The following is a 19,595-nucleotide window of genomic DNA, read 5'->3' as shown; positions in this document are numbered from 1 at the left end:
ACTGAATTTAGGCTATTTATAGGCATTAAAAAAATATATATATTTAAAATTTAATATAAAATACCAAATAATAATAGTTGTTCTTGTACCAATATAAAAATATTAAAAATCCATAAGTACGATTTTCCTTAAAGACAAGTTAAAATGTTGACGAAATTGAATATAAATACATATATATAATAAAATGTAGGTATTGTATTCTTAATACATCCATGAATATTGGCTGACGGCAGACAGTATCCGCTCAGAATTGTTTTTCGGATATAATGATTTGTAATTGAATTCAAATTTAACACTTCCATTACAGTTACCTAGACAATTGCAAACGTCGAGGTACACTGCAGGACATCCAATACTTCAGGACATAGTCAATTACTTCATCTGGGATATTTTTTATATTCTGGCTAGAAATTATAAAGGAATAAATACATAACTCGCCACCACCGAGTGTCCACAAACTACCGTTTTAGACCTTAGCGCGACGACTGCAGTGCGCATGGCGGTTGGCCGGATGCCCGAAAATCGTCGAAAACTTGTGTCTAATGAATAGGAGTAAATAGCTGATGAGCGTGTGTATGCGGCAGCGGCAATCGTCTAAAATTATCGCCTCGTGTGTCCCTGGCTCTTTCGCTGGAGGAGTGTAGGAGGAAATAAATATCTTTCGTTTTTGTTCAGTGTGCAGTGTGCTTCCGAGTTCCGACCCACATGGTAGAGAAATGTGTGCGTCCGTCGTCACGCTGTGTTGGTCGTTCGTGATGTTACTACTGCTCGTGGGAGCTTCCGAAGACGACATTGTTAAGCCGTCGGCAAGCAACAAGGTCGTAAAAATCGGTTAGTCTTATTCTGTATAATAGTATTATATTGTTTCAGTTACAGTTCGATATTTACGTATACCTACATATTTAGTTAATACTTAAACTATATTATAGCCATATAGGTAAAACGTTTTGTTTTTTATTATAGTTGCGTTGTTCAACGAGAACGATGATTCCGCCAATCAGTTGGCGTACAACGTGAGCGCAAAAATCGTTAACATTATGGACACGGTGTTGCCTAAAAACAAAATCGTCCCAAGATCCGAGTACGTCGTGAACGACATGTATAACGTGACACGTGTTGGTGAGATAATAGATAAATAAATAAAATTACAACTCCCTGTTATTTATGTTAATATATATAATATTATATATAGTGAGTTGATTCCCGAGATTTACCTTACCTATGCATAAGTGTATTTCCGATTAGGCGTGTAATTTGGGGTGGGGGTTGGCAGGGTATGCGACAGCATCTTTTAACTCTTAAACTTAACTTAAAGATATTTATAATTGGACTTCCATTAATGCGCCAATACACTCTCATAATTAATTTATATAATAATATTATGAATACTAATTTTGTTATACATTACATGAATATAATATTACCTAGTTAATAGTTTTATGTTTTTTGTTGTTGTAATCAATCATAATAACAAGTCATATAGTATTACCTGACCTGCAGTTGTTGTGGTTTATTGTTTATACCTACTATTATCTAGTGTAATAGCCTAGATTGCCTAATAATTACCATTCCGTATTATTGTCTCCGTCTTACAAACGCGTAACATACCAAATTTACGTTTTTTAAGTGAGTTATGAGCATTTTTAATTTACATTTATTATACACTCTATAACTCACTTAAAAACTGAATTATCATAAAAAAAAGTCCAACAAAACACAGATAAGGTTCTTACTATCAAGTTTCATAATAGGTCGATTTACTCTAATTTTTAAGCTAACGGCATAAAGCTTGAATTTCTGAGCGTAAATTTGGTATGTTACGCGTTTGTAAGACGGTGACAACACATACGGGGGTGTGGCGTACTGGCGTCCTCTTATTTACCAATATTATAAATATTATAAATAAAGTATTGATGATTTATGATTATATAATATAATTTAATCGCTTAAAACTATTATATACGATAACATTTTCCAAAAAAGTATAAATAAAATAATTTTAAGAAAAACTTATTAAAACTGATTCATACAAATATCTATTTAATTATTAATAATGGAACGAAATAAAAATGTATCCCAAAAATTCAATTTTGATTTTGTTTGTTTTCTTGATTACATGTGGTATGAATAAACACGTGGATTTTTATGGTATCTACCCATAAAAGTATGTGACTCGTTGAAACTTGGAATCGCAGCGTTTATTGACGGAACAGACGACGAAGACATTGCAAATGTGGTCAGATCTATTAGCACCCGAACACAAATACCATTCATCGAAACGCATTGGAAAACATTCCACCGACCCCCTGATCCTTACGCCATAAATATTTATCCCGATCCGTCTCTCTTGGCGAAGGCAAGTATATATGTTATACATTCGAAATCGATAATAATAATTATTATACACATATTATATATATGATATACATACGAATGTACGATCAATGTTGGTCATCAACCCTCAAAGCCGTCAACGGCTGGATTGTAACCATGAAGGAAAAAAAAGATTATCATATTATATTGTCTGCAGGATTTCTAGACATGTCTATAAGAATAGGAGAGAAATCACACCCCCTCCATCATGATATAATTTTTTTATTTATTTATTTATTTATTTAGGTAAACGCCAAAGATGGCTTCAGTAAGAACTATATACATATATAATAACATAGCAAAATACAAAAACATATGAGAATATGACATACATTCTATAGTATTAAATAATAATAAGATTAGTTAAAATACAATTAAAACTTTTAATATATAAGAATTTCGAAAACATAAAATAGGTACGGTGGATACTTACAAATTTAAGAAACCAAGCCTGAATTCATTTCCCATCCTCAAAATTCTTTCTAAGGGGTTATTATACCCATAATTAGTATTTAACATTTGTATAAGACCACCGATATTAACGATTCTAAATATGTTTAAAGGCGATACGAGATATAATATTGGACATGGATTGGAACTCTTTCACTGCTATCTATGAAAGTCCAGAAAGTTTGATTAGACTCAAAGCCCTGTTAATGCATTTCGATTACGGGCACAAGGCTCCGGGAAAATCTATTAAAATCGTTCAAATTCCACCTACAGACGATTTTCGGTAATCCTTTAGATAAAGGCACGATGGTCTCATAATAATATTATATTATTATTAATATAATATCTCATTTATGTATCAATGATGTATGTAACAAATATTGATAATAATAATAATAATAATAATACATTATAGGCCGTTGTTCAAGGAATTGAAGTTGTCTGGTGAAAAACACATTATATTGGACTATGAAGTAGAACACATCATGCACATACTGGGACAAGCCGAGGAAGTGCACTTCATGGGAGATTACCAGAGTTTCGTTATCACAAATTTAGTGAGCGAGATTGATATATTACAAAAAATAGCACAACTATTATTACTTATATTATTACTCGCTGCCGTAGCACGTCGGTTCATGCCTCTTAATAATAATAATTGTAATCTTTTCAGGACGCGCACACGTTAAGTTTCAGCGAGTTCCATAAATCGATGGCCAACATAACGTTGATACGGTTAATCAACCCGGAAAGTCAGCACGTCAGAAACGCCGTCGAGGAAATCGTGTTCAACGAACAGAAAAGCGGACGGATCAGTGTTTTATCGCCGGATACTATGAAAGTAAGCATGCATGTGTAAATTTATTAGGTATACGTACGACCTGCCGATAGTTTTGTAAACATGTTAAGTACTATCTCTAAGTTTAAACATCGAAATACTTTTAATATCGAATGTTTAATTTAAAATACCTACTTCTGATAATTTGTATCGAATACTTACACTTTTTTTATGGAGGTCAATTTAATTTAATTATTTTAGTAATAAAAAATAATTTTGTGAATCATATTTCAAATTTTAAATGAACATAAAATGATTGTGTTAGTAGCGAAATAAAAATGTAATAACATAGAATTATTAGTAGAGCACAGATTTTCATACACTAAAACAAGTATCAAAATATACATTGTAATATATATGCAGTCAAAATTGTGAAATTATGCGAAAAATATGCAAGAAAAAAAATCAGCTAAGTTAGTGTCACTCTGCTATACAGTAGGTTACAAGTGGGAGATTGAAATATGGATGTCGTAAAATTTGAATTGAACGATATGATTCTGAGTGGAGACGATTTGTCAGCTTAGGATAATATTTTATATTATATTTATATTATTATTATAATACGGTAGACGGAAAGTTGAAATTTGAATTAATATTATTTACATATTATTATATTTCAATATTTATATATAATAATGTACTTGAGTAGTTTCAAGTATACCAACGAATAATATTTATAAATTACAACAATATAACGCTAAAATCGTTATTCTTGGTTATTTTTTAGACATAATTTCGTGTAATTTTGACTTAAAATAACTATAAAAATGTATTTATGTAATTTTTTGTTTTTTCGCTAGAGAATTAACTACTTACGTAGAAACTTGTTTTAAATTGTTAATCATTAAGTATAAAAGTTGAACATTTTATCAGTTTTTAACTCGCAAATTTTCAATTTGATAAAATTTGCCATTTGAACTTTAATTCTTGTAAAAAAAATGTACCTATGTATTTTTAATATTTTTTAGCTGCTGTTCTAAGAATATATCAGGAACTTTCTATTACGTTTTTGACCTTTTTAACCTAACGTAGAAAATTGTATTGATATTTATAGAAAAATAAATAGAACATTTTAAATTTTAAATGTCCATAAACTCAAAACAAGTAGACTTTTTTTGAACAAGTATGGGAAATGATAAAATAAACATTAATTGGTGTAAATTTCAAGTATCTACAGTTATTAATTTTCGAATAACAATAAAATAAGCTAATCGTTGCCTGAGAATTTGTTAATTTACAATATCTAATCAAAGTACTTCAAACGCTCGTAAAAATTAAATTTGAGTTCCCGGTAAACTTTTTTTTATGCTAAATATAGGAAAATTTAAGAGTTATCTTTTATTAAATTTCAAAATCTTAAATATATATTAAAAAAACTGTGTGCATTTCTAACTCAAAATAAAGTAATTTTCGTGATTTAGTCAAAATGGTAATCTTAAACACTCATAACAAATTATTGTGAATTTACCGTCAACTTTTTTATTAACTTCTACTTACAAATGGTTATGACGAATTTTGTTTTAAAGTTTCAGGTTTTTCAACTGAGCGAAAAAATTTTAACAACAGTTTAAAAAAACTAAATTTTCTTATGCCTATAAAAAGCTCAAGAAGGAATCAAAATAATATTATTAAAATGTTGTGATGTATAGAACATTCGGTAAAAATGTAGTTATGTACGACGATTATATTTTTAGAGTTACATCAAAAACCAAATTCAATTTTGTCAAAAACTGGTTTTGCGTAGAAATTTTAATTTTGTTTGTTTTTTTACGGTTTTGAAACTGCTGGGAATTTTCCATTTTTATCTCTCAAAAGAACCAACTAGACTCACTTTCCTCCAGAAATGATACTGAAGTTGAAAATCAAAACATTATTTTGACTACTTATCGTTTCATAATCGCTCCTCTCAAAATCTAAATTTTTTTATCTGGTAATTATTATTATTAGTTCGTATTGTTTATAAATTTATGAGGTATTACAATAATTTAAAACAAATTAAACATCTTATAATATTAAGTATCTAATTAATGAACAAAAAATCATTTTTTTAGTGAAATATTTGAAAAATGTAGGTATAGGTATCTATTTTTTTAATTCTGTTTATTTTATCATCTCAATTAGTTATCTTATATTTATTTAAATTACGATTTAGTTTATTTAGGTTTACTGAACATCTTAAAGAATTTGTTACAAACATATATAAAACATAATTATTCGTAAAGTTTTAAAACTTACTGGAAAACTCTGAAAAATGAATAATAAACGCGTTATAGTGGTTTTCCATATCCATACAAAATTACTGCATGCATATATTATCTACTATTTATCTAACTAATTTAATTCGAAAAGCACAAAGCACGTCATGTTATAGAAAAAAGTAAAAACCAATAGCTCTCGGTTCCACTTAAAATTTAAAATATGTGACCACAATTATAATAATATTATAACTAATTTCTGCATCCATACAAAAATCATAATAACCGGTACCCAAGAGTCAATATGTACATTGAAAATACACAAATTTAATTTTCTAATTTTTTACACAAAATATACCTATATTATATATCATATTATAGCTCAAGACATAGACGTGTATATATTTTATATTAATAGCAATAAATTATTGTTTTATTTTTCATAAACAGACAAAAACCGCTTTGCTGTACGATGCGGTGAACTTTTTCGCAACATCGCTCCATGGTTTGGTGGCAACCCAAACGATGGGGCCCATGAGAATCGCTTGTGATGACATAAAACCGTGGGTGCACGGATACAGTCTAATCAACTACATGCGAGTGGTAAGATAAGATTATATTCAAACGGGGGTCCAGGGTTAGGTTCGCATTACACACGGGTAACATGATTATTTACGAAAATGCATCTAAGAACGCAGGCCATTATGTATAAAATATATTCAGGTATTATTTAGCTACAATATATTTGTAGAAATAATAAACATTATAAATCAAAAATTTAATTAATTTTCTATAGAATAATAAAGATAACTGATAGGTACTCTATTATTTTAGAGACCTTAAAAGAGGCCAATTTCATCAAGAATTATTAACTGATGACCTCCTGATGATCCCCCTTCCCCCTAGAACCGCCACAACAGAATTTGATTATAATTTGATATTATTTGATCCGAAATACTTTCCGCGGATGTTATTGCTGTGTTATAATTTAAAATATATGAATGGATATAATATATTGTGATGATTGGTTCTTCTGCAGATGGAGGTAAATGGATTGACCGGAAAAATGAGATTCGACGCAGAAACAGGTAACAGAAATTACTTTAAATTAGATGTGGTCCGAGTGCAAGAGAGCAAGAAACATCGTTTGGGATCTTGGGATCCGGAGTTGAATATGACGCTAACGAGATCAGTGTCAGAAATTAATTCAGAATTCGCCCAGTCGATTACGAACAAGACATTTATCGTCGTCGGAAAATTAGTGAGTATATCAAACGTACTATACCTATACCTAGTGTGTGTGTACTAAGTATATACTAGTGTACATAAGTATATGTATAACAATGTTATGTAGATTAGGTTCTTTTTTTTTTTATTTCCAAAAAAATAGGTTCAACCATATCTTATGAGATGCAACGCCACGGAAAAAGGAATGGACAAAGACGAAGAATGTTTCGAAGGATTTGCGTACGACTTGGTCGAGGAAATGGCCAAATACAATGGATTTAAATTCAAGTTTACTACCAACCAAGATTACGGCATTATGAATCACAAGACCGGCAAGTGGAACGGTATGATTGGAGAGTTGCAGTCCATGGTGAGCTATATAAACATAATGTATGCTATTAATTATTATGTAATATATTGCATGTCTAACATGTACATATTGTACCCACAATTGACAATACGAATATAAAATAATTCCAATATAGGCGTGGATCCAAGGGGGGGGGGAGAACGCCGTTCGCTCCCCTCCCAAAATCTCTAAAATAGGTTTGTGTAATTTATATAATATATTGGGTTTTTGATTATTTTCGTGGTTCATTACAACTACAAAATACAGTATTATAAAATATAAATTTACGAAAAATAAAATAATACAATTTTATATGTATTGTTGTGCGAGTGTCTAATATTGTGTTAGGTACTGTGTTAATGTGTTATAGGCCAGAGGTATTCAAACTGCAGTGCGTCGCGGCTCCCAGGGGCGTCGCGAGAGTTATCGAAGGGAGGGAGCCACGTCATATAATTGAAAACCAATAAATATTTTAAAATATTTTTACGAAAAACGTTTTTTATTATCATTGAGGCACACCGGTTGGGAAACGTTGGATTGTTTACAGTCTACACTCTACTATAATCATTCGCTATGTATAGCTTTAATTGATCGCGTAAGTCGCAATAGCGACAGCGATACCATCAACTGCCATCGTTAAACTATCAATGCGTATGTCGTGTTTGGCAGTATTAGTCGCGAGTTAAATTATCAGTCATTTTTAATTTGGGAGCCGTCAACATTTTGTGAAGACTCAAAGGAGCCTTGGGATGAAAAAGTTTGAATACCTCTGGTATAGGCTTATAGCTAAATTGCGTTCCGTCATCGATCGTCGTCGATGATAAACAATTTCTTGTTATCGACGACGACAATTAGATTGTCTTCGTCGATAACTATTACCCGAAACTACTATTATTTTACCCAAAACCAAATATCATTATTATTGTACCATTATGGCATTATAAATAAATAAAATTATCGGTATAACTTGCCGTCGTCGACCATCCTTACCGTTGTAATTTCTGGGGAAAAAACATTACAAAAATATAATTAATAATATTATTGAAAACCGACCGTCCATCGTCGGCCGTCGCACATCATTCCATTTGTGAAAAGTGATATTTTTGCGCATTAGGCAATCGGCATTGCATTACCTAGCGTGAAATATAATGTACATAATATCTTGTATAATATTATACTAGACGTACTCTGTGTCTACGTTGTGTAATAAAAGGTTTTTGCTGGAGTCCTGGAGGATCCGATTTTAAGGACAAGTTTGCCCCCCCCCCCGTAAAATATTTCTGGATCCACCCCTGTGCCAATATATGATAATAGCTGGTGTAACTATATAGTGATTTTAGAGGTGGTTCTCACGATTTTTTTTTTAGTTTTTAACAGAAAATGATAACATTGGTAACCTTTCTGTTATCGATGAACTTAAGTAGATATTATTATTTATGGTGTTCTCATTTTTTATTTAAACAACTTTATTATATACTTTTCATAAATCATGAGTTTTGTTTAATAGAAACGTATACCTACAACTAAGATTTGTCCCAAAGTTAGTACCTAGGTAGGTAGGTATAACAATTATTGGTTGATAAGAAATAACAGTTATTTATCTGTAGATTTAGAATTCAATGAGTTACATTTATGAATAGTACCTATATGTCTCAATATAATTAAAATATGTGTACAATAATTCGCAAGGCTAAATTAATGGTGAGCGTTTAACTAATTGTCCTTTCAAAACCCTCTTAACTATGAAAATTTTTTTTTATTGCCGAATGTTTCCGCAAAAGATTATTACTATAATTTTAATACACTAGGTTCGGAGGTGCCGGCATTTTTAAAGTGTGGTTTGGCTCAAGCAATTTAAAACGTATCTTAATTATTTGCTATAGAGATACCCTAATATACATTTAATAATAAACATGGGTTAAATATACCCATGCTCATAATAAAGTTATGATGTATATAAAATGTGGCCTGTATGCCACATTTTTCAAAAAAGTGGTCGAGCCATAGCCCGACGTTAACATGGACTCCGGCTCCACTGTCTGGGTGTGTAACCTATAAGTACCTGATTATACTTAGGTCCACTTCAAAATAATTACGATCGATCATGTATAAATTCTCCCTAAACAAGAAAAAATTTGAAATATATACGTAGAGGTACCTATAGCCTATAGGATAATGTTTTTTTTATACTTGAAAAACACTTAAAAATGATTCTAATTACAATCTAGATTCTATAGGTTACTCCACCTCGAGGATTTATGTCTGATTATGTTAGACTAAACGCGTATAAAGTGCAAGGGCCTACGAGGTGGCCAGGTTTACCGCTCTCATACTATAATAATAATATATACAATATACTACATATTATAATATATAGGTGCGGTGTGATCCATTTAACGTAATACACTCATTATTTCAACAAAAAAACTTAAGTTTTAAAAAAAAATACCGCTTTCATACTAAATAATAATATATACAATATACTACATATTATAATATATAGGTATCGCGGTGTAATCCAGTTCACGTAAGACACTCATTATCTCAACAAAAAAACCAAAGTTTTAAAAAAAAATTATTCTTACATAATTTTCCCAAAAAAAATGCCTACTAAAAATATAAATGTGTAAATAATTAATATGAATATAAAAATTTAAATGAAAAAATAATGTAAAAGATATTTTTTCAAAAACGTTTGTGTTTATTGAAATAATGAGTGTCTTTCGTTAAATCTTAAATGGATCACCCCATATATAAAGGGTGATTCACCAAGCATGATGCTCACACCTCTTTGTTCTTCATTAATGCAGTTTTTCAAAACAGGATTTTTGGAATTTCATTACTTAAGGAGTGTCCTATGGAGATACAAACTTCTGTTTTTCAAATGAAGGCCATACAGTAGATAATTTTTCCGAAAAATTAGTCCTACCAGAATCAAAATTCGTACGAGTTTTTGAGTTAACTTTGTGTTTCAAGGATAAAAGGTCTAAGGGTGATTTGAACATTTTAGTCATTAATATTAATTTATTAACATTAATCATTTGTAAGAACAGACCAAATAGTATAATAAATACTAGTTCCAATATTACGTATATTTTATATTTTTGTAAAATCATTTTTAAGGACTATTATCTTTAGTACAAACATTTTAATAGCTAAGAAATTACTCATTCAAATTTTAAACTAGGTACATCAAAATAGTATTAAAAAAAAAATATCGACTAAATATTTTACAGTAAAAAAGAGGGATTCTCATTTGAAAAAGTTTGCCACAGAGACACTCTTTGAGTAATACAAAACTAATGCAAGAATTTTAAAAAAAATGTCCATAAGTAAATTTAAAAACTCTAAAAATCATTTTTTGAATAAATAAATTATTAAAGGAAAAAATGGGAGTGAGCTTTCTTGGTGAATCACTCTGTATATATATATATAGCAAACGGCTATTTTCGATTTTTCATTATTTTCGTTGGTTATATGGGACGCTGCAGCGGGCGGATCTAGCGATCTGTGACCTTACGATCACTTTTGACCGGCGGAACGCGGTAGACTTTACGACGCCGTTCATGACGCTGGGCATAAGCATACTGTACGCGAAACCGGAGAAGAAGAAACCACAGCTATTCTGGTTCCTGAACCCGCTGTCTTTCAGCGTCTGGATGTACACCGCGACTGCGTACCTGGGCGTGTCTTTGTTCTTGTTCATGTTGGCCAGGTAAGTGAGGAACAAAAATAGAGTTGTACTTAATAGTTGCAGGCGGAAACCGCGCCGCTGGCCTTAACGAGTCATAAACGGTCATAGTCCGCCATCGTGTAACCCGTCCGCCACTGACGTATATCGCGATACAGTGTGTATACAACCCATATTATATATACTTGTATATACATATATATATATATATAATGTATTATGTATATAATAGAATGTAAAGTAATAAATAATATGCCGGATTAAAAAATAATACCCAATAATTGTATATTCATAGGCGAAAATTGTTTAATATGTTTTCTTGGTGGAAGGGGGGAGAGGAATATTATACGTTCAAACCTCAACAGCTATAAAGCAAAATTATATAACCAGAAGGATAAAACATGCAGCCTTTGAATTGGGTATTACTCGTTTCGTAGTCAAAAAGTGGTTTAAATAGTTTTAATTTAATGTGTGGGTGATTTGATTCCAGAGACTTACTTTATGCATTACTTAATTGAGTTCAAAGTCCATTTGGGAGACGTATGAATTGATTCCCAGCAAACATACAGTTGATTCCCAAATTTCAACATATTAGCGTTACCTGGGAGACACCTCAGGGAAGTTGGCTGACAAGTCTCCAAAATTTTTTTTTTAGATATTAAATTTTATCATATTATTTTAATTCGTTCAAAAGTAGGTAAGTTAAACTTTTTTGGTTTGATTACTAAATATTGTCAATCTTCCTAACAGATAGCTTTTTTTCATATACTAGAGGATTATTCAGTGGAGGATAAAAATTTAAAATGCATCGTTTTTCAAAAATTAGTATCTGCCAATTAGGGTTAGACGATGCTTACGAGTTCGAAATATCGCGTAATATCATTTGGTTGTATGACTAAACAGGAACCCCTATTTCATTCGAAATTCAAACAGGTAGGTTATATTTTTCATTAAGCGAGTCTAAACGGCTCTGGCTCGGCGATGTTTCGATTTTAATTTTACCTTTTTCATGGGTGTCTCCTAGGTCCGCATCCATACATATTTTAAGAAACAGAACCAGCGATCGACTATTATAATATAGCAGTATAGTACAAATGTTCAATTACATAAGTAATATTTATTTTTTACAAAAACGACTGTGTAGGCGATGGTGAGGAAACTGCATTTTATTTTAACTTTGATAATATCTAGGCACGACTACAAAGCATTTACGGACAGTAAGTGTGTATAGTAAACTGATGCACAAAGTAGCTCCATAATAATAGATAAAAGATAAGTATTTATCACGAAATACTAGAAATTAGAAAAATTAGAACACTCAACCAAACTTAAAATGTGTACAAATGGGCGTATCTATAGCTAAGCCAAAATAATAAAATAAATAATATAATAAGTAATAACCAAATATTTGTGGGGTGTAAGCCAGTTCACTTCCTCATGGTGCATGCAGGGTAACTCAAAGGAACTGGAACCCATTCAGGATACGTCAAAAATATGATATTTTTTTCTAGGGACGCACTCGGGACATTAAATAATCGTTAATTCTGGACACACTCTAGAAACTGCCTGCTACTAAGCCATCAAACCCCTTCTCACTTTCGTGGGATGCAAAATACCAATATCCAACCCGATTTTCGTCTATGAATATAATAATATTAAATAAATATAGTTATTATTATTTCGCTTGATAGTCATCGATTTAGGCGGGTTGAGTTGAGTTTTTTTTTCCATAACACCGCCGAACACAATAGTATTTTCTGTAGATGACTAACATCCCGTGTAAATATATATATATACCTGTAATAATATATTATATGCGAGGTCCCGGAAAATATATATATACCTATTATAATGATTGCGGGAGACGCCGTAGAATACTATACCGTGGATATATAGGCTCGTATATAGGTACCTACCGCAGTTGGCCCAGACCGTTGTGGAACTGTTTTCAGAATGACACCGTTCGAATGGGAACTCCCGCACCCGGTCAAGCCCGGAGACGACACGTTGGAGAATTCAATGACGCTGCTCAACTGCCTGTGGTTTTCCATCGGTTCCGTGCTGTGTGCCGGATGCGAAGTCCTACCCAAGTGAGCGCAAACCTAAATTTTCCGTCGGCTGCACGTGTGATATACTGCACTATAATATATATAATTATTAATTATATACAAATATATATATACATTATATTTCACAATTTGTTTAACATATTATTAAGTCTTGAATATTTGTATAATATAGGTATAAAATGTATTATACATGGCAACTGGCAGGTCGTGATTTCCCGATTTCCGTAGTGAAATTTTAGAAAACACGATTATCCACCAATAGCTGTATACAATGTGTTAGTTGGTTAGAAAGTCAGTGTCCCAATGTATTTAAAACATTTAAGACGTACTTTTATAAATCATGGTTAAAGGGTGGCCATTAGATAATATTGCATTAAAATATTCACATTACAATATCATGAACTAATGGGTAACTGTCTTTCCAATCACCTAATTAACATACAGCATATATATATATATATAATTGTGCGCTTTTGCAGTGTTTATCAGTTTGTGTGTGTACTTTTGCGCTTAGAGTTTTCATCACACAGTTTTATCACCCGCTGCTTAATCAGTGGCGTATTTATAAAATATAAGACTTTCCTCAACAATAGCAGTATATAGGTATCTATAATATAATATTATACACTATAGTCACATAATAATGATATGATATGTAGCTATAGGTAGGTTCTGTTTTATTTAGAAATATAAATTATTTCCATAAATAATATAGGTACAACATTTTGTAGTAGATAATATGACAATATATAATTAAAGGTAATTTTTAACTACAGTTTAGTATAAAATAGTATTTCATTGAACATTAAAATATAGTTTTTTGGGTCCTTTCGGCCTGAAGATCCAATGGTCTCTAAAAATATAAGCCTGGTATATATAATATATATATATTAAATATAAGACATATATATGTATTGGCTATTAGTGCATATTACCTATAATATAAATATGATAATATAACTATCAGAGATTATAATATGATTTAAAAAAAATATTCTGTCGAGTGTCGACGTAATAAACCAATAAGTAATAATACTGCAGTACGCAATTACCTATAGGTGCATATCATGGTGATCATACATAATTTGTAGTATTCTGTCTGCTGTATAACCTGAGATTTCCGCCATCCCCCACTCCGTATAAATAAATATGCCACTGACCAAGCTATACAATAAAATGCTATATTTAAATTCGCAGTTGTTACCTTAGAATCTATACGCATAATAATATACATAATACATACACTTTCGGCGTATTGTGCAAAAACGCGCAGTGCGCAACCCTATACCTGTTCATAATATGTAGGTACCTCATGGGTACTTATATAATATTATAATATTACGGCGACTATGGTCTATTATATGATACGGTGCTGAGGCTGCAGCAGTGTGTGCTGACACACGAAAACCAGCGGCGCACCCGTTTGAATGACGTAGTTATCTATCCCCGTTGATTGTTTGCAGAATCACACCCAACGAATGGAACGATCCACAGCCGTGGAAAGACGGTAACAACGACCTTGAGACTAGGCTTAATGTGGCTAATCTGATATGGTTCAGTTGCGGCACCATGTTGCAACAGGGTTCCGATATATCACCTCAGTAAGGCAACAACACGCGAACCTAACGCAGTGTTTATATATATGTACCTATACAGTGCGAGGCTGGGCATTAACGAGTTAAAAAGTAGAAGTTAACTTATAAAGTTAATTTTATATTGACTTTTTAGCTTAACTAGGTAGTTACTTTTGGGTTATCCGTAATTTAACTGCTAACTTAACTTGATTGCTTTTAAGTTATCGTGAAATCAATGAATTCATTTTTCATTTAATTTATTTTGTTTCTAATTTTATTTTATTTATTACATTTCAATCGATTTCATTTTCATGTCAACAAATATTTCATGTACTGTTTTGTGTGAAATGTGAATTGTTTTATTTTAGTAACGAAAAACTTTAATTAAGTTCTGTATAAACAATATGTATACCTATAATTTTTAAGTTGCTAAAAGAATAAAGTAGGCAAGTGTTATAAAAAAAAAAATTTTTCAATACGTATATTAATTTTTAACTTTTTTTTATTAATTATTAATTAATACATATTAATTAACCTAACTTAACTGAGTTGAAAAAAATCATTAACTTGCCTAGCTTTAACCGACATATATTACGTCAAACGTCAATATCTAAAATTTTTCATTATCTCGAACTAAATTGAAATTCCTTAAAACTACCAGTACACCAAAATAGCATCGTTGCAATGAGACTAGATATAAATATATAATATCCCCAACTTATCTCTGTTCCCCTTAAGATTCGACATGACAAGAATTTATTTTATTCATATTATAATATTCTATATCTTTTATGTAGAATATACTAATATTATATTATTATTATATTAGTAATATTATACACGTTTAAATATTATAATATTATATAGCTATGTATGATACAAAAATAATTATTCATAACAAAATTACAAAACAAATCACCCTGTATAATTGTGACGCAAAAGCTAAAAATCATCTTTTAACATATTTTAACATTTTAATACCCACACAGTCCGCATGGAGTACCATCTATTAATAATAGGTTTAGCAAATTCAAAAATTTTTTTTGGTCTTACAATATATTCTTACAAGCAAAGACTATTATTACAAGTCAACAGTTATAATAATATTATGTATATATATGATGTATATCGTATGATATTATATTATTTTCCAATATCATTAAGTACGACTTTCACTTTATTTAATCTTTATAAAACGGGATGTATAAATCAGTGTGAAAAAAGGTGAGCAAGTGGGTACCACGATGTACATTAATCAGTTTATCAGTAGGTGTCGAGTAGGTCACTGTAATGGATATGTTAAATTTCAAAACACGACTCCAATCGAAGACTTTGAAGAGTACAGAGAATTTTCAATTTTGACCTCTCACAAGTACCCACCAGATCCAATGTTTTATCAGAAACTACCCCCCAATTTGAAAATTGAAGCATTTGTTCTACTAATTTCCATGTACACAGAGAAAAAAAACACCATTTTAAAATCAAAACATTCATTGCTCCGCTCAGAATCTAAATGTTAGTTATATTACCTACAACTCTTGGCTAAATGTCTTAAATTATACGCAACTCACCATATTTGCGTCAAATACCCTCATAATATACTTATACATTATTATTTTTATGTCAGAGTAATGTTTTTCCTCAAAAATGTTAATAATATTGTCGTTTGTATTTTATACGATGATATTATTATCGGGTTATTATAAACTATCTACAATAAGTAATAACTATATAACCTATACAGGGTGATCCTCATTATTTCAAAAATGACTAACTTTTTGAAAATATTTGTTAACTTAATATCAAGTAAGTCGTTAAAAAACAACATTCTTCTAAAAAACAATTGTTATCACTAACATTTTTTAATGACAAAATACATTTTTGTATCTATATTCCTCAGCCTACTATTTTTTTGAGTCAAGTTAAAAATCGAATTTTTCCTTTTGGACGTGTAGCTTATGATTTATAAGTTATAAGTATTTAAAGTTTAAATGAGAGGAGTGGACTGGTACAGGAGTACCCTTCAAAATGCTGGTCCCAGTAGTGTAGTATAGACAGACATTTTCACGGGGGGGGGGGGATATATATTAATTATTTCTAAGACAAATAGCTGGGTATTGCCCCCCCTGTGCTAATATTATATATAAAAAAAAGGTCATAAAGGGAATCCATCCTCCATATCCCCCACCCCATGTATACACCCATGGTTGATCCGTTGGTTCACTACTTTCTGAAATTTAATTTTGATTGATCAAAATACTCCAAATAATATTCTGCTTAGGTGAATGAAATTAAAAATATAAGTTGTCATTTCAAAAGTCTTTAAAAACTTAAAAAATTACAGCAATAAAAAATAGTAAAACATACATTTTTCAAAAATGTTGTTTCATAATGACTTAAAATTATATGCAAGAAATATTTTTAAAAACGTTAGTGTTTTCTGAAATGATGATCGACGACTGACGAGTGTCTTACGTTAAACAGATCACCTCATATAATATTAAAATTATTATTATTTAACAATTAGTAATTAGTATACTCTAATTACCTATACTGCAGCCTGCATGTAGCAGTACAATATAACATCATGAAATGTTTCGTAAGTCGTAACCACTGTGCTGTGTATAGGGCAGTGTCCACGCGTTTAGTGGCAGGGATGTGGTGGTTTTTCGCGCTGATCATGACCTCGTCGTATACCGCCAACCTGACCGCGTCTATTACCAGCGGACGTCTGGACACTCCAATCAAGAACGTCGATGACTTGTCGAAAGACTCGAACATCGAATACGGCTGTTACGAAGAAGGATCGACGGCCAGTTTTTTTCAGGTCTGCCGCAGTGCTCTATAATATTATGTGCTTACGCCGCGCCGCATAAATCTATTATTGTTATGATTGTAATAACTAAGAACTGCCTAATAAAAATATATTTGACTTAACGTACCTAATCTATAAAAGTGTAGGTTATTACCAAGTACTAATACTAACTACTAAGTACTTTTGGCCATAGCCATAATTAATTATATACCTACTCAATTTTTATCACATTACTTACTCGTTACTAAGTACTCAGCTACTCACATACTCTGGTTAGTTGTTATTCACTTACTTGTCTACCTTATTACTTACTTACTCATTATTAATGTACCTACTCCTTTATTACTCCATTATTTACTACTTAATTACTTACTCGATATCTTAGATGCATGCATTATTCCTAACTCGATCAATTACATAGGTATATACTTAACTAACATACAGTACGTTTTATTAGCTAGGTACGCTTCTTCCAGTTCTAGCCTATATATTGGTAACCGTCTGTATTTAGTATCTACTATTAATTATTATAACCTATTTAGTCCACATTCAGCTTCAGCACATTCTACGACTTCAACATTTTTGTTTAATCAGAACCAAATGATAGAATCATATTAGTTTCTAATTATTTTAAGAACATTTTTCTATAGTATTTACCTCCAATTAACAGTAAAATGCTCTAATATTGTTATTATTAAACAATTAATTAACTACAGAATCGATCTAACCACATCAAATATATATAAAATGATATATATATAACTTGAAGATTGTGAAATAAAAATTATTCGGATTTTGGGTTAGCCAGAATGTTTTATTCGGGTTTTGGTTGATTTGGGTGTTTTTAAAATATAGGTACTCTATTCGACTATTCCCCGTAAGTTTACCCACTTTTTGTTTTTTGAGCACGTAGGGTATGGTGAAAACGTTGTTGTAATATAGTACAATTTAGTACTACAATTTCACGTCGCAAAACACCACAGTGTATACTTTATACATAGTGGACTGTATTGTATCAAAACAACGTTTTAATCATACTCTGCGTTCGCAAAAATAAAAGTGGGAATAGACTAATAGAGTATAGAATCGTTCGAGTTGTATGGGTTTCGGGTAATTTGATTTGTTAAGGGTTTTTAAGGGTGTTACAGGTTCTGGTTAATTCGGGTGCAAGTACCTAGTACTTAAAAAAACAATTACTGTATTATTATTTATTACTTACTCTATTAGCTACAAAAATGATTGGACCTATTCAAACTAACCTAAAACATTGAGTTACTTATTTGTAATTGAATGATAATTTCAGTTTGAATAAGTTTAAAAAAAAATTTTAATTTATTTGACGAGCGTGAAGATGGTGGTGGACAGTGAACGGTGGTAGCCGATAGGTATAGACAATTTCTATGTTTCACCCAAAACAAATGTTCTATACACGCCACCATATATTCATAATAATAAATCGGCTATTGTAATGACAAAGTGCTATATATTGTGCAGAAATCGAACTTGAGTTTGTACCAGAGGATGTGGAGCGTAATGGAAGCGTCTAACCCGACCGTGTTCACGAAGAGCAATCAGGAGGGCGTTGACCGGGTACTCAAGGGTAAAGGCCGGTACGCGTTCCTCATGGAATCGTCGAGCATCGAGTACCAGACGGAACGCAACTGCAACCTGATGGAAATCGGCAACACACTCGACTCCAAAGGGTACGGCATAGCAATGCCGATGAGTGAGTAGCATATTATTAGTCTTTAAAAAAATGTTGTAGCGTTCTAGGTGCAGTAAATACAGGGTCACGGGTGCACACGTCCTCCATACAGTTCCTCCACACTCCGTAGTACCTATGTACATACCTATATCATTTTATATTCATATTACACCCAGAGACGGATTAGGCCATCGGGAAATCGGAAAATTCGTGACGGGCCGCGTACTAATGACTAACGAGTTAGTTACTAATGAGTAATGACTAACGGTGTCGTGGCCAAGCCCGGATTAAAGATCAATTGGGCCCCGG

General features: G+C 31.5%; 1 protein-coding gene across 1 annotated transcript; it reads left to right on the top strand.

Annotated features, from left to right (window-relative positions):
• Window positions 1-549: 549 nt before the first annotated feature.
• On the top strand, window positions 550-19,307 carry LOC100574967 (glutamate receptor ionotropic, kainate 3; the record flags this gene model as incomplete). The annotated part of the gene is given in 13 exon segments (XM_029489277.1): window positions 550-831; window positions 964-1,119; window positions 2,166-2,356; window positions 2,937-3,106; window positions 3,239-3,380; window positions 3,497-3,664; window positions 6,307-6,459; window positions 6,896-7,117; window positions 7,247-7,453; window positions 10,924-11,147; window positions 13,076-13,213; window positions 17,395-17,593; window positions 19,076-19,307. Coding segments are annotated over 13 exon segments (2,317 nt in total), but the record flags the coding sequence as incomplete, so codon positions are not given.
• Between the last annotated feature and the right edge of the window lie 288 nt (window positions 19,308-19,595).

Source organism: Acyrthosiphon pisum, chromosome A2 (genome assembly GCF_005508785.2).
Source record: "Acyrthosiphon pisum isolate AL4f chromosome A2, pea_aphid_22Mar2018_4r6ur, whole genome shotgun sequence".
Lineage (NCBI taxonomy): Eukaryota > Metazoa > Arthropoda > Insecta > Hemiptera > Aphididae > Acyrthosiphon > Acyrthosiphon pisum.
The sequence above is the reverse complement of the archived record's forward strand: the minus strand, read 5'-3'. Positions and strand labels throughout refer to the sequence as shown.